We start from the raw sequence: 22,580 nt of genomic DNA, 5'->3' as shown, positions 1-22,580 counted from the left end.
AAGGGGAGGGAAATACGGAGATTATTATTTGATGCCAACATTAAAAAAAAAAAATTCGTTGTTTAGCATTGAGATGCAGGTTAAAAAAACAAACTAGTATTCGAGACATTAACCCATATCAGCATCTGCCACTTATGCCCAAGAGGCTGAAACTCAACCAGTAAAGCATCCTACTTTGTCAGGATTCCTTGATGGGGGAAAAGCTCGACCAGTTGCATTTGGGTCTGTCACGTCACAGCAAGAGCTTTGCAAGGAAAAAAAAAAAGGCAACACTGCCTAGCAAAAGTGATAACGTTTTCCGACCTACTAATATATATATATAGAGAGAGAGAGAGAGAGAGAATACTACAACGCCTCACTAAATACGGGGGATGGATCATCTGGCCAGATTTTGATTCTTGGTACTGCTGCCCTTGTGAATTTATGTATATATGGGTTTATAATTGTATTTGATTTATATCAATGTTCCTTGCACCTATATCACATGGTGGTGGGTGCCTTAAAAATATTTTAAACAAATATCCCCAAGACATTTGCACATGGTATGACAGAATGGTGGCAAATTGCACCGTCACTTGGCACAGAAGTGAGGAAAGCAAGATCAGGAAACACTGTCCAGTTGATTCATTTAGAACAGTGGTTCCCAACCTTTTTTTGACCATGCCCCACCTAAGCATCTCTAAAATCCTGATCCCTAACCCCCATGACATATAATTATTATTATTCAAAAAGTAAGCTGTTCGCATGGAGGAAGCCTAAAAAGCCATTCACTGTTAATAACTCATTCTTGAATTGCCCTCCTGTGGGGCGTATGCCCCACGTTGGGAACTACGGGTTTAGAAGTTCTTTATCCCACATTTTGATCAAGGCTGCTCGGAATAGATGCTAATAATATGCACACAAATCTGCACACGCCTTAGTCCACTGAACCTCCGCAGACCCTAAGTTTAAACAAGCCCTGGGAAGTACAGGAACTATTAGGAGTGACAGCATTGTATAGCATTAGGACTGCTTTTTGCATGGCAGCTCTGCTCCTTCCCTCTGTGTAGACAGGACGTCCTGAGAGCAGTGCAAGTTTTTGCATCTCAGCCATGAAAAGGACCAGCAAAGATCTGTGCAGGGTTATGTATAAGTGCCCGATCTTTGTATGAACATACCTGAAATCCACATACACAAGTAAATGGAGCACCCAGAATGGATGTACCCTAACAAAAAAGGAATGTGGAACCTGTGGTCCTCCAAATGTTGTTGGAGTTCTAAATCCCATCAACCCCAGCCAGCATGGCCAGTGGTCAGGCATAATGGGAGTTGTAGTCTAACAACATCTGGAGGTTTTTTCCCTGTCAAAATGGATGGGACAGAGAACATATTTGCATAAGCCTTGCCCTTTTCCCTGTGTGAAGAACCAGTTCATATATATAGTGTAAGACTTCTTTCTCTCCATAAATTTACTATTTACTATTCCAACATTCTGTTTCCAGCACAGTTGCCAGTCAAATGTTTGTGGAATCTTAAAAGTAGAGTATGCCTCTGTTTTTTCCTTTCCAGCACATAATATTTGCAAGTTTGCCTTGCCTTGTTTAATGGGAGGTTCTGTTTAGATATCATAGTGAAGGCTGCAGCCCTAACCATGTTAACACGGGAGTAAGTCCCATTGGACACAGTTGGATTTACTCTCAAGTAAACATGTATAGAATTGTGCTGTTGTAAAGCCTCAGCGCCTAGGGCTTGCCGATCGAAAGGTCGGCGGTTCGAATCCCTGTGGCGGGGTGCGCTCCCGCTGCTCGGTCCCAGCGCCTGCCAACCTAGCAGTTCGAAAGCACCTCCGGGTGCAAGTAGATAAATAGGGACTGCTTACCAGCGGGAAGGTAAACGGCGTTTCCGTGTGCGGCTCTGGCTCGCCAGAGCAGCGATGTCACGCTGGCCACGTGACCCGGAAGTGTCTCCGGACAGCGCTGGCCCCTGGCCTCTTAAGTGAGATGGGCGCACAACCCCAGAGTCTGTCAAGACTGGCCCGTACGGGCAGGGGTACCTTTACCTTTACCTTTACTAGTGTACATGTGGGAGGCAGTGGAGGACAGGAGTTCCGGGTGTGCTCTGGTCCATGGGGTCACGAAGAGTCGGACACGACTAAACAACAACAAAACAACAACTAGTGTACAGTTTTAACAACATCTACTTGGAAGTAAGTCCTGTTGAATTCCACTTAGTCTTTCAGCAAAGGGAAAACACAATGGAAGTTCTGCGGCCACCGCTGATAAGAATTGGAGGACGTGTTTACAGGAAAAAACATATTCGAGAACAGCCCCACCAGCATGAAGAGGAAGAGGATTTCTATGCAGGTATGATAAGAATCCACAGAGTTTCATTTCATGAGACTATGATATGAAACTGATCTTGGCATTAGGACTTGGACAGAAGTACTGAATATGGACCATGATTCTCAAGAAAATGCCAACACCCATGCTGTCTGTATGGACTCAGTATAATAAAGAAACAGACACTCAAGATGATAGAGAGTGGGTCTCAAAATTCTTAACCTGTTTGTTTAATACCAGTGAGAGAATGTATGAAATATATGGATTACAGGACAATATTATACTTAGAGTAATGTAGAGATGTGAGGGTAAGCATCAGGAATACAATTATATGAGGGCTGTAGCTCAGGAATAATATATGGGCTTTGCATATTTATGGTTATATTTTCAGATCATGGTCTCTCCAGTTAACAGAGCTGGATAGCAGGGCTGCCCGTGACTTGCTGCACAAATCAATGCAGACTAGGGATGGGGAATCTATGGGGCTCCAGATGTTGTTGGACTCCCATCAGCTCCAGCCACCATGGAATGACTGGAGTTGTAATCCAACAGTTTTGAGGGCCACAGATTCCCCATTTGTGGGTCTGGCCATACTAGGCCTGGGGGACTATTGATATGTCTTGTTTTATGGTTATTGTTGCTTTTCTTTTTTGTTCCCTTTGTGAATGATGCCATGGCCTTTGGCTAGTGCAACAAAGTTTATGGTGATGATATGTCTTCATACAAGGGGACTTCATCTCTTGCTACTCTGTTTTATTCATAGGAAACACAGAGCTCTCTATGCCTGTGATTATTTGTTCCTTTAACTTTGAAAGCAAGAGCTTGCCTCTGCTTTTCTGGAAGTGTATGCAATTAGTCAGACTTTTACCAAAAGGCAATTGTCACCATTGATATCACAGTCTTAACTCACAGTTTGGAGTGGAATTCAGCACACTGCTGAAAAATGCCAACATTAGTAAGTTGTGTTGAATTGCTAAATATTTCACATTCTGTTATGGAGTGGGAGTTAAAGCTCTATTGTCAAGAGGCAACACTTGTTTTTGTGCCGAAGTTTGCTTGCATTCGAAACTACTGTTGTAGTCACTTTAACGGAAGCACCAGATGGGCTTCTGAGGAGCCATCCTGCCCTGAAGGTTTGGGTGGGCAGAATAAAAAGCTTAGGCATGAATTCATGAGCAGAAAGCACAAGGAGAAGAGAAACAGCAGAAAAGGAAAAAGAAAAGGGGAACAGGGTGGTAAATATCATGCCAGGTCAGAAGAATCGATGCAGTGCACACCTGATCTTTATAATGTGTACACTTGGATCCAGAATGGATATATTCCCATGCACCTAGGCAACTGAACCAGCTGCTATCATACTTTTTGCATCTTGCTTCACAATCCCTTTTCCTTGTGTTTCATGTTGTGTTCTTTAGAGGATAACCCTTAGGACAAAGAGTGTCTGAGGCAGGTAGTGGTAACGAGATTAAATTCCAGACCTAATAGAAAAAATAAAAAGTGACAAATTGCTGGGTCTGGACGGCATTCACCTGAGAGTTCTCAAGGAACTCAAATGTGAAGTTGTAGATCTTCTAACACTGTGAAGCATAGATGTGAACTTTTCCCTTTTTTTAAGGGAAATTCCCTTATTCCGAATAGGATTCCTCGCAAGAAAAGGGAAAGGTTTACAGCTATGCTGTGAAGTTGTAGATCTTCTATCCCTTAGACCAGCCTCCACATCTGGAAAGCTGCCAATGTAATACCAATTTTTTAAAAGAAATCTGGTGGGGGAGGGGGATCCAAAAATTACAAGCCACTGGTGGCAAGTATTGACAAAGAAAAAATAACTTGGCATATAGAATAATAAGCCTTGCTGAACAGAGCCAGAAATCTCACCTTTTAGAGTTCTTTGAGAGTGTCAACAAGCATACAGATTGGTGTGATCCATTTGACATTTGACATAGTGTTGTTGGACTTTCAAAAAGCTTCCAACAAGGTACTTCACAAAAGATTCCTGAGTAAGTTTATCAGTTATGGAGTAAGAGGAAAGGTCCTCTTATAGACAAGGAATTGGATAAGCAGCAGGAAGCAGAGTGTACATGTGCATGCACAACTATCTAAAATTTCTATGTGTGTATTGCACTATGAGTATGCAAATGTCACTGTGCAACACTGCACATGTACAGACACACATTTCAGGCTGTATATTTTGGTTTGCTATAAACAATCAGTTTATAATATATTTGCCTCATTTTTGCCTGCATCTTGAACACCCTTTCAGCAAATTACTCACAGTTATTAGCCTTAGCTATAGTTCTTTCTTTGACAAACCACAGTGTTTATCAAATCAGTAACATACTGTAAATTAAATTTAAGGCACTTTAAAATGCTGCTTCATACAATGAAATTTTATTCCACCTTAACAAATCCGATGATGGTGAGAGTGGGATAACACAGAGGTTTGTGACATCTTTTGAAATTATATTTCTGGTTAGCTGAAAAATAGTTGCGGTGTTTTCTTACTGAGCTAAAAATATCCCATTTTCCAACATATTACAGTCACTGCTGTTGAGAATAGAAGTCAATATCACTTTGCCTCAATTTTCAGCTTTTGGGTCCTGCATCTGTATCCACTGCTGTTCAGTGTTTTCTTAAATAAGCATTAGTATGAGGCCAAAAATTCAACATCTAGGAGAAAATTTTCTCCTACATCTTGGAGAAAAATAGATTTCCACAGGGCTATTCTGTAGATTATTTTCAATGAGAATATAAAAGAAGAAAGAAAGCCCTCCAGTTGACAGCAGCAACTGCTTCCTGACGATGTCAGGAAGACTTAAAAGTTAGCATAATGGGTGGAAGCCATTGTAGTGTGAGTGGACTTCTGCTTATGTAATTGGATTTAACTTCCTTTCCTCCTCCTGCCAGCCCCCTCATAGGCCTCCAGATCTAGAGGATCCCAAAACCTTTGGTTTGTGAGGTGCTAAAGGGTGGTGGTCAAGTCACATTTTGCAAACAGAAGTCTGTTTGCTATTTACCCTTTAGATCAGGCACCCCCAAACTCGGCCCTCCATATGTTTTTGGGACTACAACTCCCATCATCCCTAGCTAACATGATCAGTGGTCAGGGATGATGGGAATTGTAGTCCCAAAACATCTGGAGGGCCGAGTTTGGGAATGCCTGCTTTAGATGAATAGTTTCTAATCACTCCATACCTTGCAGGTCCTGAGGATTGTGTAGATGAACCCTGTGATGCCTTTGTAGTGGAAGAGACAGAAAGAGGCTACCAATGTGCCGTGGACATTCCCAGCCCACTATACAAGTAAGTCTGTGTGTGCATATTCAGAATTGCTAAGCGTGCAGCTAGAACAACAGAGGGGAAAGTCAGGTGTTCTCAGTCTTTATTATTGATTTTACAAATAGCATTTGACAACTACTAATGGGAAATTTGGGATAAATTAGTTGCCATAGCCTCACATTGTGGGGACTGTCCTATGCCTCGATCACCAGGAAACTGGTGCTTGTATTAGCATTTAGGATTCCAAAATGGGTAGGATGTTTAAGCTGTTAAAGTTTGGAACTACTTAATCATTTCTTTTTAAAAAAATTATCACTGATTCCCTTTTCTGTTTTCCCACTGTATGCTTATATAGATATATAATAGGCAAAAAAGGAGAAACAAAGAAGAAAATAGAAACAGAAACCCGAACCTCTATCATTATTCCTAAGCCTGGAGTTGAAGGAGAAATTGGTGAGCTCTGGGTTTTGGAAAAATTTAAAGGCCTTTAATTTTTATGCACAGGTCTGACATGGTGTGAAACTTAGAGATGATAAAGGCATCCTGGTACTTCTTGGAAAATAAATGTAAAAACTGTCATGAAGAATGAAATTAGCTGCCTCTATAATACTGAATTCAGTATAGGAAAGGTAATATGTCTTCAGTGCAGAATGTCAAAGTAATTTGTGTGACTATGACTGAAGGGTGGCAATTATTACAATCCCGAGATGCCCATGGGATCTTGGCTTGGATCCCGAGATCCCGTGGGCAGGTCCATGCTCAGTGGATTCTGCCCTGATGAAAGAGGAAGGAGGCGATTTTGGCTGATTCTACCTACAACCCTTGAAAATCTGTTCTGTGGTGTTGACAAATCCACTAGAAGAGTGTAGGAAGTAGCATGGGAGTTGAAGTGGATATAGACAAAAATTGCCTCCCTCTCTTCTGCCATCAGAAACCCCTGCCTAATTAAAGACCCTCCTGCACATAGGAAAGGCTAGGTCCAAGCCACTGAAAGTATCTAGTAGTGAGCATGTCCTTCCATGCTGTGAAATTCCCTAATAAACGCCTACTGTATTACACCAATTATTGCCTATCGCAACTCATTTTTGCTCTCCCCCAGGTGATTTTGTCTATTTAAGTCTTGGTTGAGGCCACTCATGTATTCTTTTTTGTGTCCAAATAGCTGCTTATCCCCTCACTATCTCCTACACCTTTTCTGGGTATAGGAAAAATTAAGCCACCTTTTAGAACTATGGGCTCTTTACTCTTTTATTCTAGTCCTTGTTTCACTTACTGCCTTCCTGGCATTTGCTGCCTCCTCCATATATTATCTGTCTGTTTATCTTTCTCCTGAGGCTTCTGGGAATAGTCTTTCTGTACTTGCCTTCTCCTTTGCTACACCTCCAGACAATTGCTTTCTTTCCGCATTCCAAGCTCTTTCATGCACACCCAGAACAGGATGCACAAAAACGGGTTTTGAGCATGTTTGTATTAGGTTTGTTTGTATTACTGTTTTGGTGTTGATTTGAAGACTTTCAGTAACTGAATCTTCACTGCAGTTGGCCCACCTACTGTCATTTTGGCTGAAAATAAGGAATGTAGAAACACAGTGTGAACACATTTTAAACAGACTGAAGAGGGTCAAATTCTTTAATTCCACTTATGGTATTGCCAAAAAGTAATCTTGTGGATCTAATGTTAAGGCTATCATTGTTGGTTGCATCCTGTTATTCAAAAAGGGGGAACTACATTTTTCTCTTCATATTTATGCTTTGCATAATTGTGCAGAGTCAGGTACCATGGTTAGCATGACTTTTTTTTTTTAAGAACCAGACATGATTGAATGCTTGCTATCCATTTATTTATTTCCCTTCCCTTAATTACCGGTATACTTTCTGCATGTAACATTAGATATTTATTTTCCACACAATACACTTTATTCATAAAGTGTATGGACTGCTTTTACACAAATCATTGCACAGTAATAACAGTAACACACACGAAAATCTCTTTGGCTAAAACGAGTGACAAAACTCTGCAGTGCACCAATAATGTGAACTGAAAACCTCAAATGTTTCCAGAGGAAGTAGAATCAGTTATTATAACAAAGAGACTCAAAAATAGTCTACTTTGATAAGAGAGAAAGTCCTGGCAATATCAATAGGTATACATAAATAAATACAAACCTGTATCAGGAGAAATAAAAATTGTATGAACTAAAGGACAGAAATATTTTAATGGTTAGATTCTAGTAATACATAAATATTAATATATTAAAACCAGGGAGCTTCATCTCACACTTTAAAAACACTAGTTTGATAGTAACACTGACCTGTGTATTCATCTGAGATAGCTCTCACCTTGTTAGGAAGTGGCTTTCTGGTACAGTGGAAAATCTTATTATTAATTCTAAACTTTTGTGAGCACATGTAGCAAGCTGTCATAAATCCTGTCTTCTGTTTTGCTTGTTTCCAGTGATCACAGGACAACACCGGAATGGTATTATTTCAGCTCGAACGCGAATTGATGTTCTTGTGGAGAGCTTCCGCAAGAAGCAACCCTTCACACACTTTCTGTCATTTGCACTCAACCAACTTGCAATCCAGGAAAAGTTTCTACAGTTCAAAGAGGAGGTGTTGGAGAAGTGCTCAAACGTAAGTTGCCATGATAATACTCATAAATAATCTGAATTTAAAAAATAAGTAGAGAATGTTGCAAAATGCTACATGAGCTTGTCTAGATCGGGAGACACATTAAAAAGGTAAAGGTACCCCTGCCCGTACGGGCCAGTCTTGACAGACTCTGGGGTTGTGCGCCCATCTCACTTAAGAGGCCAGGGGCCAGCGCTGTCCGGAGACACTTCCGGGTCACGTGGCCAGCGTGACATCGCTGCTCTGGCGAGCCAGAGCCGCACACGGAAACGCCGTTTACCTTCCCGCTGGTAAGCGGTCCCTATTTATCTACTTGCACCCGGAGGTGCTTTCGAACTGCTAGGTTGGCAGGCGCTGGGACCGAGCAGCGGGAGCGCACCCCGCCGCAGGGATTCGAACCGCCGACCTTTCGATCGGCAAGCCCTAGGCGCTGAGGCTTTAACCCACAGCGCCACCTGCGTCCCATAAAATACATAATTTTTTTTTAATTTTTTTACATAAAAATATGTAAAAACACTATTACCTGAGATGATATACTCAACGTTAGCAATATGGTGGGATAATAAGTATGATGATAAGCCATGAGAGATCATAGAAATATAATTTGTATTTTGTCCCTGGAATTCGCACATTATAAAGATAAAATCCAGGATTTCCCCATTGAAGCTGCCCACATCCTTTAGTGATGAAGAAGTGAAAGATCATAGAATCATAGAGTTGGAAGAGACCACAAGGGCCATCGAGTCCAACCCCCTGCCAAGCAGGAAACACCATCAGAGCACTCCTGACATATGGTTGTCAAGCCTCTGCTTAAAGACCTCCAAAGAAGGAGACTCCACCACACTCCTTGGCAGCAAATTCCACTGTCGAACAGCTCTTACTGTCAGGAAGTTCTTCCTAATGTTTAGGTGGAATCTTCTTTCTTGTAGTTTGGAACCATTGCTCCGTGTCCGCTTCTCTGGAGCAGCAGAAAACAACCTTTCTCCCTCCTCTATGTGACATCCTTTTATATATTTGAACATGGCTATCATATCACCCCTTAACCTCCTCTTCTCCAGGCTAAACATGCCCAGCTCCCTTAGCCATTCCTCATAAGGCATCGTTTCCAGGCCTTTGACCATTTTGGTTGCCCTCCTCTGGACACGTTCCAGTTTGTGAGTGTCCTTCTTGAACTGTGGTGCCCAGAACTGGACACAGTACTCCAGGTGAGGTCTGACCAGAGCAGAATACAGTGGCACTATTACTTCCCTTGATCTAGATGCTATACTCCTATTGATGCAGCCCAGAATTGCATTGGCTTTTTTAGCTGCCGCGTCACACTGTTGGCTCATGTCAAGTTTGTGGTCAACCAAGACTCCTAGATCCTTTTCACATGTACTGCTCTCAAGCCAGGTGTCATCCATCTTGTATTTGTGCCTCTCATTTTTTTTTGCCCAAGTGCAATACTTTACATTTCTCCCTGTTCAAATTCATCTTGTTTGTTTTGGCCCAGTTCTCTAATCTGTCAAGGTCGTTTTGAAGTGTGATCCTGTCCTCTGGGGTGTTAGCCACCCCTCCCAGTTTGGTGTCATCTGCAATTTGATCAGGATGCCCTTGAGTCCATCATCCAAGTCGTTGATAAAGATGTTGAATAAGACCGGGCCCAAGGCAGAACCCTGTGGCACCCCACTAGTCACTCTTCTCCAGGATGAAGAGGAACCATTGATGAGCACCCTTTGGGTTCGGTCAGTTAGCCAGTTACAAATCCACTGAGTGGTAGCATAGTCAAGACCGCATTTTACCAGCTTCTTTACAAGAATATCATGGGGCACCTTGTCAAATGCCTTGCTGAAATCAAGGTAGGCTACATCCACTGCGTTCCCTTCATCTACCAGGCTTGTAATTCTGTCAAAAAACGAGATCAGGTTAGTCTGACATGACTTATTTTTCAGAAATCCATGCTGACTATTGGTGATCACAGCATTCCTTTCTAGGTGCTCACAGACTGTTTGCTTAATGATCTGCTCCAGAATCTTCCCTGGTATTGATGTCAGACTGACTGGGCGGTAATTATTTGGGTCCTCTCTTTTCCCCTTTTTGAAAATAGGGACAACATTTGCCCTCCTCCAGTCTGCCGGGACTTCGCCTGTTCTCCAGGAATTCTCAAAGATGACTGCCAGTGGTTCTGAGATCACATCTGCCAGTTCTTTTAATACTCTTGGATGCAGTTCATCTGGCCCTGGAGACTTGAATACATCTAAACTAGCCAAGTATTCTTGTACTATCTCCTTAGTTATTCTGGGCTGTGTTTCCTCTGCTGAATCATTTGCTCCAAATTCTTCAGGTTGGGCATTGTTTTCTTTATCGGAGAAGACTGAGGCAAAGAAAGCATTGAGGAGTTCAGCCCTTTCTGTGTCCCCTGTTTGCATTTCACCATCTTCTCCTCTGAGTGACCCCACTGTTTCTTTGTTCTTCCTTTTGCTACAAACATACCCATAAAAGCCTTTTTTGTTGCTTTTAACCTCTCTAGCAAGCCTGAGTTCATTCCGTGCTTTAGCTTTTCTGACTTTGTGTCTACACGTGCTGGCTATTTGTTTGAATTCCTCTTTGGTGGTTTCCCCCCTTTTCCATTTTTTGTACACATCCTTTTTTAATCTTAACTCAGTTAAAAGTTCTTTAGATAGCCACCCTGGCTTCTTTAGGCACCTTCCATGTTTCCGTCTCATTGGTATTGCCTGAAGTTGTGCTTTTACTATCTCCCTCTTAACAAACTCCCAGCCATCATGAACTCCCTTTCCTTTTAGTATTACTGTCCATGGGATCTCACCCAGCACTTCCCTAAGTTTTATGAAGTCGGCTTTCTTAAAGTCAAGAAATTGAGTCCTAGTATGCTTGGCTGCTCCTTTCCGCTGTATAGTAAACTTCAGAAGAGCATGATCACTCACACCTAATGATCCTTCCACTTCCCAGGTCATCAACATTGGTTAGGACCAGATCTAAAATGGTGCTCCTCTTGTTGCTTCTCCCACTTTCTGGACAATGAAGTTGTCTTCAAGGTCAGTGAGGAATCTGTTTAACCTTATGCTCTTGGCTGAGTGTGACATCCAACAAATATCCGAGTAATTTAAGTCCCCCATTACTGCTATCTCCCTTCCTTTTGCATGCTTGGCCATCTGTTGCAGGAAGGCATCATCTATGTCCTCCGTTTGGCTTGGGGATCTATAGTAAACTCCCACAATGAGGTCACTGTTATTCTTCTCTCCCTTAATTTTGACCCATATGCTCTCACTTTGGCTTTGAGGTTCTAAATCTTGGATCTCTTCACAGGTATACACATCCCTGACATATAACGCCACTCCTCCTCCTTTTTTGTCTGGTCTGTTTCTCTGAAATAGATTGTATCCCTCCATTATTACATTCCAATCGTGGGACTTATCCCACCAGGTTTCAGTGATGCCTATTATGTCATATTTAGTTTGCTGTACCAAGAGCTCAAGCTCATCTTGTTTATTTCCCATGCTTTGCGCATTAGTGTACAGACATTGAAGTCCATTAATCATTCCCCCGTGTCTCTTATTTAAGGATTTTTTCCTCCCACCACTAGGTCTGCGTGCTGTTTGCTCCATTTGGTCTATGACATTTGGATGATCATCTTCATCAATTGATAGACTCCTACCTTCAGGAGCACTGTCTCCCTCCCCCACATTAGTCAGTTTAAAGCCCTCCTGATGAGGTTTCTGAGATTTTTGGCAAAAACATTCCTCCCAACCGTTGTGAGGTGCAGCCCATCGCTTGCCAGAAGTCCATCTTCAAGAAACTGCAGTCCGTGATCTAAGAATCCAAACTGTTCCTGTTTACACCATTTGCGAAGCCAGCTGTTCACTTCCACTATTTTTCCCTCTCTCCCTGGGCCACGTAGTTCAACTGGGAGGACAGATGAGATGACAGTTTGTGCATTTAATTGCTTCAATTTCCTGCCCAGAGCCTCGTAGTCTCTTTTGATCTTCTGGAGGCTATTGCTTGCAGTGTCATTGGTTCCCACATGAACCAAGAGGAAGGGGTATTTGTCAGTGGGTTTTATGATTCCTTGCAGTCGTTCAGTTACATCTTGGATCTTAGCCCCGGGGAGACAGCACACTTCCCGAGACATCTTGTCAGGCCCACAGATCACTGCTTCTGTTCCCCTCAGTAGGGAATCCTCTATCACCACTACACGCCTCCTTTTAGGTTTGGTCGGGGTTCTTCCGTGAGCTGTCCGTTCCAAGGTTGCCTGCACATTCCCTGAGGACTGACTTTGCTGCTCGTCTTCATATACCTGATCGACTGTAATGAGGGAGAGATACTCAAATGGAGTCTGCTCTTCGTCTTCCATGCTAGGGGAGAGGACCTCAAAGCAATTGTGTATTTCTAAACAATCAGAGCGAACCCTGGGCCTCCTACTTCTTTGAGTCACGTTTCTCCATATATCTGGCTCCTGTGTTGGTGAACTAGCCTCCTTCTCAGGGGAGTCCCCTGTCTCCTCCTTGGTGGAGACGGTGTGCTCTGTTGCTTCCAAGAAGAGCTCCAGCTCTCTAATTCTTTGGAGCGTAGCTACACGTTCCTCCAGTTGCTGGACTTTGTCTTTTAAGAGGGCAGTCAACATGCAATTGCTGCAGGTAAAGCTGCCTGCAACCTTTGGCAAGATGGCAAACATTGCGCAGGAACCGCAGGCGACTGCAGCTGTTCCCTCACCCTCCATCTTGAGAACATGTCATTGGGGGTGTCTACAGCGGTCCTCCATCATAAAAAGCGTGAAGACAGGACAAATAACTCCCCCCAAAAAAACCTAGGTCTCCCCCAACAAACGTTTGAGACTAGCTCCCCTAAATCTAAAAGATGGATCAAACTGCGCGCGCCTGCAAGCTCTGGTAAGCTCCTCCCACAGCTAATCACCTGCCTCAACAGAAACCCTGCCCCCTCTGACCCTTGCACAGGGAGAGCAGCTAATCAGCCACAAAGAAACACACACACCAGAAAACCCTTTTTGCTCCTTCTTCAGCTGCTGCCCTGCAAGATGTTTCCCTTACTAAAGCAAGTATTTCCCCAGCACTGGCACCTTGCTACTTCCAGGACCTCTAAGCTAAGTTCTGTGGCCTGTCTGTGCAGAAGGGGTCAGAAGTGCGTCCAGTTTACATGGAGTCACTTTCAGAAACTGTGTAGTGTTCCTCAAATGTTGGTATTCCTGGAAAAACAGACTTATACTCTATATATAACTAAATTTTAAGAAAATCCCTAAAAGTTACAGACAAGGTAGTCCTTTTATTATCTATTATCTATTATTTATCTATATATCTGGAGATCAGTAAGTCTCACAATATATTTATGGCACACTATTTTCATTTCATGTTGAATAGTATTGGCACCTTTCTGGTGAAATTCTGTGTGCAGCCAGATAAAAAACAACTTCAAACTACTGATACTCTATTCTGAGAAAATAATTTGATAGTGCATCAGAATGTGTGACTCCAGTATTTTATGAGGGTTTAATTGGATTCCTTGAAATCTGACAACATAATCCCCTTTGTCAAAATTCATAGTCTTCACATTTTAAAAACCTAGAATTAAGTCACTGCAAGAGAGAGTGGAGTCTGTGAGGTACATTATTTTTTCCACACTTTTCTCTAAACTCTGTTGTATAAAATACACAGCTGCTAGTTAGTAGGAAAAAAACATACTGCTTTCGCATATGTCTCTCATTCATTTCATGGTCAGTTATCCCACCCTTATGTCACTTTATCTCACAGTGGGATGTGCCAGAAAGCAATATTTGCAAACCTATGCTTTGTAGCACGATATGGAAGTATATACAGCTGTGCAAAGCAGCGGGTGAGCTTTTAGGATGCTTAGAACCTGAATATGGTGCTAGTTATGGAAGCTGTATGTGTTTGTTCTTGCTGCTTTTTTCAGCTTCAAAATAGAGCAGTCAGTTAATGATGTCTCTATTCAAATGAGGCTGATTAACAGCCATGTTATTTAAAAAATGGAATAATATCAGGTGTTGAGATTAACATTTCTGCTGGTTGTTGAGCAATGGTACGGAATCTTTCCCTCTCACGATAATAGTTACCATGGCAACCGAACATCCATCATTTATATTGCTGTAGTCTCATGCGTCTGTATATGCTGCAGATAACTCTTCCTCTTTTTTGCTTCATTAGAAAATTAAGGGTGTATTAAAATGTGAAAATGAATAAGCATTGTCCATCTAAGCTTTTACACTGAGCAGACAACTTGTACTGAAGGTCAAGGAACATTTATATTTATTATAAGTTATTTTTATACAAACCACAGATTTCTTTCTCAGAGGAAAGCTATGGTTGCCTTAACAACATCAGAATAACAGCAATTATAATCAAAATTCATAAAAATATCATGCCAGATAACATGGAAAATAAATCTAACACAAATAAGTTGAAATCAAGATGCCTGCTTGAACAGAAAATATATAGCTTGCCTTCTGAAAGAATAAAAGTTTGAATACAAGTGTACAAGTTTAATTTGCCCTGGCAGATGTCTCAGGGGACTAAGTTTTCTCATCAAAGCATCACAGCAAAAAAGGACCTTGCCCTTACTGATTTTATTTCTCAAGTAGCTTCTGCTACTTGCAGCTTGTGGCTTTGTCCCTTTGTTAGTGTCAGTATTTTTATATAGCACAATCAGAGTGCCTAACACTTTACAGAACAGATGAGGCAGGTTCCTTCTCTGACGAGCTTACAATATAAAGTTCAGTGGAAGACAGGGCAGGAGAAATAGGGATGAGCAAGGAGGCAATGTGTGATTGTGTTGGTTTCACATATTTAGGTTAAGTTGCAGGCTGATTTCCATTAGGTTCCTCAAACTGTTAAAGCAGGGAGGACGAAGCATGTTTAAGACAACTACAAACTAATGGAAGTTGCTGTGAACAAAGGAGCATATAATTCTAGTAGCATATAAATCAAAAGCAGTGAATGTAATGATATATGCCCAAATAAAGTCAGAAAGATGGAAAGCGCAATTTGATCAAGGCTTTAATTATTGAGTAAATCAAATACAGTACAGTGGTACCTCAGGTTACAGACGCTTCAGGTTACAGACTCCGCTAACCCAGAAATAGTACCTTGGGTTAAGAACTTTGCTTCAGGATGAGAACAGAAATTGCACGGTGGCGGCAGCAGGAGGCCCCATTAGCTAAACTGTTATCTCAAGTTAAGAACAGTTTCAGGTTAAGAATGGACCTCCAGAACAAATTAAGTTCTTAACCTGAGGTACCACTGTACTTGTATTATATCCTCAAATTAAATTTCCAAATTAGAACAAACAAAGCCATGACTATTCCATTGACTGTATTGCAACAATTGATTATTGCCTTCTGAAATGTTTCTGAATAATGACCACCAGGTGGACATACCATAGCAAATTGTCATATGTAAACTTCTATGAAAAGACTGCTTAATGGTTGGGGGATGAATATTGAAGTTCTGGTGCTCAAAGAAGGCAATAAATCTGATTGGAACAATTGCTGTCCTATCAGCCTGTTAGACAGACAACAGCTCAAGGCTCCACCAGTTTCTTTACCAGTAAGTTGCAAGATTGGGCCAATTTAAACAACATAATTTCAAAAGAGCCGGTGGTGTTCAGGAAAGAGAATGATCAGTGTTTTGTACTAAATCACCCAATTAGCAGATATACGGTACTAAATATACAAAAAACACAACCATTCGTAGCTTTTCATGATGTGCCTCCGCCGCTTGTCAGGATCAACTGCCTGTTTAAGTGTTCTATCAAGTACTCACCTTTAAGAGTGTTAAAAATGCCTTGATATCTCCACACGTTATCCTTTCTTTTGTTAAAAGTAAAAGAAAATCTCATCTGTTGAAGTATATATGAGGAAGCTAAGATCTGGGGTTTGATGGTGATAGAAGAACTGGAAATAATCTTGGCCACAATTTTCAAAAGTTCTGTACTTAGTACTCTCCTGATACATTGGCAGTATGCATTGGATAGAGACAGGATTTATGCCTGAAGTTTTTATAATGCCATTTTTTTATCTATTGCTGTAAATTTCGAAATGGATAAAAACACATTACCAAGAAAATATTTCCTGAGGGGAAAAGGATAAATCTGGAAATAGCTGTAGATCGAAGTACAAACCTAAAATGCAGATATTTAATATTGGTTCCCAGAATCTAAGTAAATGGAGCCCAGACCAGGGCAAATAAAATAAAAAAATTAAATAGGCAGAAGGATCATTTATCTAATCAAGCCATAGATTCTATGTAACACTGCCCCATGATTTATTTAGCATTATGTGAATGGTCAGAAGTGAGTGTTGGGTTTGTGACCTACTCCATCCCTCTTTTGTCGGTGCAGTTGTGAGGAAGAGCTTAGTGGTATCCACTTACTGGTTTAAACTAATAAGAGTCTTTCATTTTATCTGAAATAGGAACTCTAGTTAGTTTAAACTGTGGTTCAATGAAATGAGACATCATCACAAACTGATTTGAAAGTGTCTTGCTGCAATTAATAAACCATAGTTTAAACTCACAGCAGTTAGTAATTTGGGCCATAACAACAAACTGTGGTTATTTTAAATTAGGAATCAGATCTTTCCAATCTTTCTGCCTTTGGAGAAATCACCTTTAAAATGAGTTTACTGAGACAGGGTTTCCTTTATATACAATAGATGAGCTTACTGTGCACATGGGGTTAGGTTTGAAATACAGTGGTACCTCTGGTTAAGAACTTAATTTGTTCTGGAGGTCCGTTCTTAACCTGAAACTGTTCTTAATCTGAGGTACCACTTTAGCTAATGGGGCCTCCCACTGCCGCCGCACGATTTCTGTTCTCATCCTGAAGTAAAGTTCTTAACCCGAGGTACTACTTCCGGGTTAGCGGAGTCTGTAACCTGAAACGTTTGTAACCCGAGGTACCACTGTACTAAGTACAGTTTCTGGTAGATGGCATCTGACAGTTCCTAAATCGCATGAGACTGCCATAAGTGAAAGTAGGTCCTGTTATAGATTGTTAACAGATTGTAAAAATGGCACTTCCAACTGACTGACTGGGTGGAAGTTCTTGGTCACTTGTTGGATGGAAAAGGTAGTCTTCCTGGCATCTCTCCCTAAACCTCTTTCAAGGGCTTATGGGCCTTGATCAATGGAGGAGGATGTGGAATGGAGGGCTGAGAGTGGAAGGGGGAATCCCAAAATCAGCAGAGGTACCTTCCATGCCATAGATTATATAAGCTACTATGATGATAAGGTTACTATGGTCTCCCGAGTTCTTTTAAATCATGAGTGAGGAATTGGTGGTTCTCCAGATTTGGTTGGACTACAACTATCACCATCCCTGACCATGAGCTATTTTGGCTGTTTTAAATGTAACTTCCATGTTGAAATAAGAATGTTCATGAAACTAACATTTTTATTTGTAGTTATTTTTTCCTGTAATGTAAGTATGAAGAAACCATTGTCGGGGAAAGCCTCAGCAGCCTTATTTTCAATTTTCTCTTTCCTTCAAATTTTAATTTCCTTCATCTGCTTCTAAGCCTTCAACCTTTAGTATTTCCCACTATATGGAACAATTATGGTTATTTATAGGGTTATAAAGGCTTGCTATTACTTTGTGTCCAGCAGAGGGCAGTGCTAGGAAGGCAGCAGTAGTGGATATCTGAAACTCAATATTTTAAGAGTCTGATGCGCGACTCCTAAACATAAATGTGAAACAAATGATATTGGTTTAAGTGGAATGTACTTCCATTAAAAAAAAAAAAAAGTTTCTTAGATGTTGGAAAGTATGTTCAGTTTTGAATATACTGCCGTTACCAGCCTCTCCAGGGAGTTCCTCAACAGCTTTGAGGAGGGAAAATGTGAGACTTAAGTGGCTCGACAAGAATTGGCTACCCAGACTTGCATGAGCAAAAATGCTTTCTGCCATTGTTGGATGCAACCCGTCAGCACACGCTGTCTCTTCTCAGTGCATTTACTTAGCTCCATAGTTCTGATGAACTTTTAGGCTGACTTTGATTCTGGAACATTTCTCATGATTCTGGGCAAATTATTCCTTGGCAAACATGAGTAGTTATCCCACATCAAAAATAAATAATTGAACTTAAAATTGAATTGGAAATGGCTTGTGGGCGGGCAGGAAATAAACAACTACAGTCATATCTTGGGATAAATACGCTTCAGGTTGAGCGCTTTCGGGTTGTGCTCCACGGCGACCCGGAAGTAACAGAGCGCGTTACTTCCGGGTTTCGCCGCTCACACATGCACAGATGGTCAAAATGACATCACACGCATGCGCAGAAGCGGCGAAACGCGACACACAGATGCGCTGTCGCGGCGAAACGCTCTGCTCGCATCCCGAGGTACCACTGTATCCGACTTTAAGAAGACATCTGAAGGCAGCCCTGTTAGGGAAGTTTTTAATGTTTGCTGTTTTATCACTTTATTATTATTTATTTATTTATTCACTTTATTATTATTATCACTTTATTATTATTATTATTATTATTATAGTTAAGAGGTTTTTTTTTCAGAGCAGGCAAGTATCTAAGCCAAATTATAAGGGCTGTAAAAGCTAGAGCATCTTTTTAGCTTCTAGTGGAGTTCTAAATTCAATTTAGCATTTTAAGAGTGAGCCCCAGAGTACAACTCATGCTACAACAATATAAAAACTGTGACCCTAAGTACACACATTGAGAAGAGGCAGAATGCACTGGACTACTGGTTACTTCATACTTTAGTAATTTGATTGTACTTATGGATACATTGTGTTCTGTTTCTACCATATGTGCAGAACTATTACAGACAATTGCTTTTTAAATGAAATCTAACCACTATTTGCATAGATAATAATATCTAATTACATTGTCCTTCTGTTACATGAAGCAAGCTGAGTTTGCACCAATGTGTCCAGCTGAATTGAATGTTCGTCTTCTCTGAGGCATTAATAATAACAGTGATAGTATGGTACCAACATTATACATTGCATTTTATGGAATACAAGAGGACTGCTTTAACTGTTTGGTGGCCATCAAAGATTTCATTGGGTTTATGCACACACAAGGCACAATCCCATAGATAGTAATAGAAAGTCATTGTACACATGTGGCTCTGAACCATTCCAATCACTTTATATCCCTTTGTTGCTTTATCACAATATAACTGATGCATTTACTGCTAGAAACTTACATCTAAGAAAGCTTAGAAAAAAATTGTGACAAGTATCTGAGAAGTAATCTAGTGTTAATGGTAGCTTTCCATTATTCTAATGTGGAGGCTCCAAATTAGTTTGTGTCAAGTTAAATGGTGAAAGAAAATAGAATTTAGATACAGTGGTACCTTGGGTTACATACGCTTCAGGTTACATATGCTTCAGGTTACACACTCCGCTAACCCAGAAATAGTACTTCAGGTTAAGAACTTTGCTTCAGGATAAGAACAGAAATCGGGCTCTGGCGGCACGGTGGCAGCGGGAGGCCCCATTAGCTAAAGTGGTGCTTCAGGTTAAGAACAGTTTCAGGTTAAGAACGGACCTCCGGAACGAATTAAGTACTTAACCCGAGGTACCACTGTATACGGGACGCAGGTGGCGCTGTGGGTTAAAGCCTCAGCGCCTAGGGCTTGCCGATCGAAAGGTCGGCGGTTCGAATCCCTGCGGCGGGGTGCGCTCCCGCTGCTCGGTTCCAGCGCCTGCCAACCTAGCAGTTCGAAAGCACCTCCGGGTGCAAGTAGATAAATAGGGACCGCTTACCAGCGGGAAGGTAAACGGCGTTTCCGTGTGCGGCTCTGGCTCTGGCTCTGGCTCTGGCCAGAGCAGCGATGTCACGCTGGCCACGTGACCCGGAAGTGTCTCCGGACAGCGCTGGCCCCTGGCCTCTTAAGTGAGATGGGCGCACAACCCCAGAGTCTGTCAAGACTGGCCCGTACGGGCAGGGGTACCTTTACCTTTACCTTTACCACTGTATACAGCTTGTAAGTCTGGTTTAGTCCAGATTTTTGTGAGCAAACTTTCTTCTCTAACTTTGCTTTACTTAAGAGTTGTTCTAGATATGCTTCTGACTTGCTTTTTTATTATTATTGATGTTTCTGCTGCTGTTAGGATGCTCAAGTACAACAGGGGTTGTTTGAAGATATTGCTGGGTGCAGATGTAAAGGAAAAATCAATGCAATTCAATGGCACTGCATTGATTACTAAATAGTAAATTATGAACTGGGAGTTTGAACAAGTAATTTAAAGGCTCTTTGTCTTAAAGCAGGCAAGCATCTAAGCAAAACAGCAAGGGCTCAGCAAGCTAGAGCAGCCTGTTGCAACTTTGCTGCAGGCTTTTCTTGGGAAAAGTCCACTCAGAAGCGTCATGGGGCTAAACTGTTAAGATTAAAACACATTTGCAGAACAATCCTAACCCCCAACCTCCACTGCTGGGATGCATTTAGGGTATGGGGAGGATTTCCCTTCTGTTTGTCTCTGACCATCAACAATGTGAGTTGTTGACATGCTATGGCTAGTGGTGTTCCCATTGGTAATAGTCAGTTTAAGGGCTCAGTATGGGGTGGAATGGCAGTGGAGAGAAGTTGGACCAGCCATGAATTTGCTGGACCCTGAACTGGTCCTGCAGCTAGGGAGGGACTTGATCCAGGTCTCTCTGCTGTTGTCACATGAAGCTGGCACAGCATAAATTAGGTGAAATACTCCTTCCCTTTCCTCCATGGCCAGTGTGAGCAGAAGAGCTTCAGATGTGGTGGCAGCTCTCCTTCTCTGTTCAGCCTGCTGTTCCCTTGCCAGGAATTAAGATTGCGCCTTCAGGTAAGGAGTAAGATCCATTGAACTCAGTAGGTCTTACTTCTGGGTAAACCTACTTAGGATTGTTCTGTTTATACCAGGCATCCCCAAACTCGGTCCTCTAGATGCTTTGGGACTACAACTCCCATCATCCCTAGCTAACAGAACCAGTGGTCAGGGTTGATGGGAGTTGTAGTCCCAAAACATCTGGAGGGCCGAGTTTGCCTATGCCCAATTTAGACCACAATCACTAGAGCTCTGAAAATGTAGTAAAAGATGAGAAGCAGTTGGTTTGATATTTGCAGATAATTTATAGGAAGGAGTTATGGATCTTCTCTGCTATTAATGGGGCTTCCTCCTGCGAAGCTAGTTCAGGTGTTTCCTAGTGATGTGCAGCATCAGAATAGGAAGCTGTCAGAGCATGTAAGATACCACTGATTCCTGGAAAGCTGTAGAGAAGAAATTCAGCTGATTAGGTTGCTGGTAATTATAACATGAAATCTCCTTTCCCCTCCCCCATGGGATTAGATTGAATATGCCTCTTTTCCTAAAAGCTGCTTATTTATTGTGTTAATATATTTTGTGCACATCATCTCTGTGAGCATTACAGAAATTAAAATGAACTGCTGTCAACAGTTGGAACATAACAAACCTGCCCCCTGCTGCCTCCCCAGCTTCTGAGGCTCCCTGTGTTCATTATGGACTAAATGGCTTCTGGGGCTTGTCCCATATTTGAAGAGAAAGCTCATAAGTACAACCACTTTGTCTTTGCAGTATATCCTAAATAAGCTTTCATGCAGAAGAGAATGAGGACCTTTTTCAGCTTTGTTTTTGTACTAGTTGGCAGAATGGAAAGAATGGGAGAGAGAGAGAGCTTTTGTTCTCAGCTGCTTTGAGCATTCCCGTTGAAAGGTGGAATTGTCATTAACTGAATTGAATTGAATATTATCAATTTGGCCTCCTTTGTCTGTGAGGGCCTGGAAGGTAGCAGTGACGGTAGTAACGCTTTCCCAATAACATGGGCAGCATTGATAAGGGATTCCTAGCTCTGTCTGCAGATTATTGCCCATGTTCAGTGAGTCTTGGAGTCTGCAGGATCATAACTGGAGTCATAAGATATGGAACAATACAATGGTTTGTTTAAGGCAGTCTTTGCCGGACTTCCGGGTTGGCGCCATAGCCGAATGGCGGATTCCCTCCGAGCTCCGGAGGGAATTGGCTCGAAAGGGGTCGGGTCCTGCCGCGCCGGCGACGCGGGGACCCTCAAAAACCACGGGCGCAGAAGCCCGTGGACCTGGTGACTCGGCGGGCACCGTTTGCGTCCTCCCCGACCACGAAGGAGCCTTTTTAAAGGCTACGGAGCGGAGGACGGGGAGCGGCGCAGTGCTGAGAGTCTTCTGCTTCCCCTACCGAGCGAAGCCGCATGCCATTCGACGGAGAGCGCTAACTTCTTCTTTGGAGAATTGGGACTAAATCTAAAAACAACAACCCGTGAGTAACTTGGAAATTGGACTTAAAACTTTTTTTTCTTTTTTGGTTTGGCACGAGCGGGGGAGGTGCAAAAAGGAAGTCCG

The 22,580-nt window shown here is 42.0% G+C and overlaps 1 protein-coding gene across 3 annotated transcripts in view; it reads left to right on the top strand.

Annotated features, from left to right (window-relative positions):
* ASCC1 (activating signal cointegrator 1 complex subunit 1) overlaps nt 1-22,580 on the top strand; it is a 59,856-nt gene that overhangs the window by 448 nt on the left and 36,828 nt on the right. Inside the window, exons 1-5 of one of the 3 annotated variants that reach the window (XM_079976466.1) lie at nt 44-401; nt 2,211-2,342; nt 5,518-5,617; nt 5,949-6,046; nt 8,048-8,226. In XM_079976466.1, coding sequence (XP_079832592.1) covers nt 2,234-2,342; nt 5,518-5,617; nt 5,949-6,046; nt 8,048-8,226 — 486 coding nt within the window. In that variant the 5' untranslated portion in view covers nt 44-401; nt 2,211-2,233. Of the gene's footprint in view, nt 1-43; nt 416-2,210; nt 2,343-5,517; nt 5,618-5,948; nt 6,047-8,047; nt 8,227-22,580 lie in introns of those variants that run through there. The other 2 variants (XM_079976467.1, XM_079976465.1) reach the window with 2 other exon arrangements.

The sequence above is a fragment of the Podarcis cretensis genome (genome assembly GCF_951804945.1).
Source record: "Podarcis cretensis genome assembly, chromosome: 5".
Lineage (NCBI taxonomy): Eukaryota > Metazoa > Chordata > Lepidosauria > Squamata > Lacertidae > Podarcis > Podarcis cretensis.
This window is presented reverse-complemented; position numbering and strand designations above follow the sequence as displayed.